The sequence below is a fragment of the Bison bison genome, unplaced genomic scaffold (assembly GCF_000754665.1).
Source record: "Bison bison bison isolate TAMUID 2011002044 unplaced genomic scaffold, Bison_UMD1.0 scf7180017848696, whole genome shotgun sequence".
Classification (NCBI taxonomy): domain Eukaryota; kingdom Metazoa; phylum Chordata; class Mammalia; order Artiodactyla; family Bovidae; genus Bison; species Bison bison.
In genome coordinates, this window is record NW_011479269.1 from 14,335 (window position 1) to 14,545 (window position 211).

General features: G+C 63.5%; 1 protein-coding gene across 1 annotated transcript in view; it reads right to left on the reverse strand.

Moving 5' to 3' along the window:
- The window catches only part of DEAF1 (DEAF1 transcription factor), a gene marked incomplete at its 3' end in the record, with an annotated part of 16,909 nt that overhangs the window by 14,319 nt on the left and 2,379 nt on the right, over positions 1 to 211 (reverse strand). Inside the window, exon 2 of the mRNA XM_010845779.1 lies at positions 47 to 135. Within this exon, the coding sequence (XP_010844081.1) occupies positions 47 to 135 (89 nt within the window). The remainder of the gene's footprint in view (positions 1 to 46; positions 136 to 211) is intronic.

Here is a 211-nt window from a genome sequence, read left to right on the forward strand (position 1 = left end):
GAGACGCCCATCCCCGCGCTCCTCCAGGACAGGACCTGGGTCTGACCCCCGTGTCACCAGCAACCAGGACATAAGGAAGGGAGAACGGGCAGGGCAAGAGGCAGGTGCTGAGAAGGTTCCGGAAAGAACGCAATCCTGAAAGGAGGTAAAGGCGTTCAGGGAGCAAGTGTGTGGCAGGAAAGGGCCGGGCCGCTCCCCGGGGCAGGTGTGC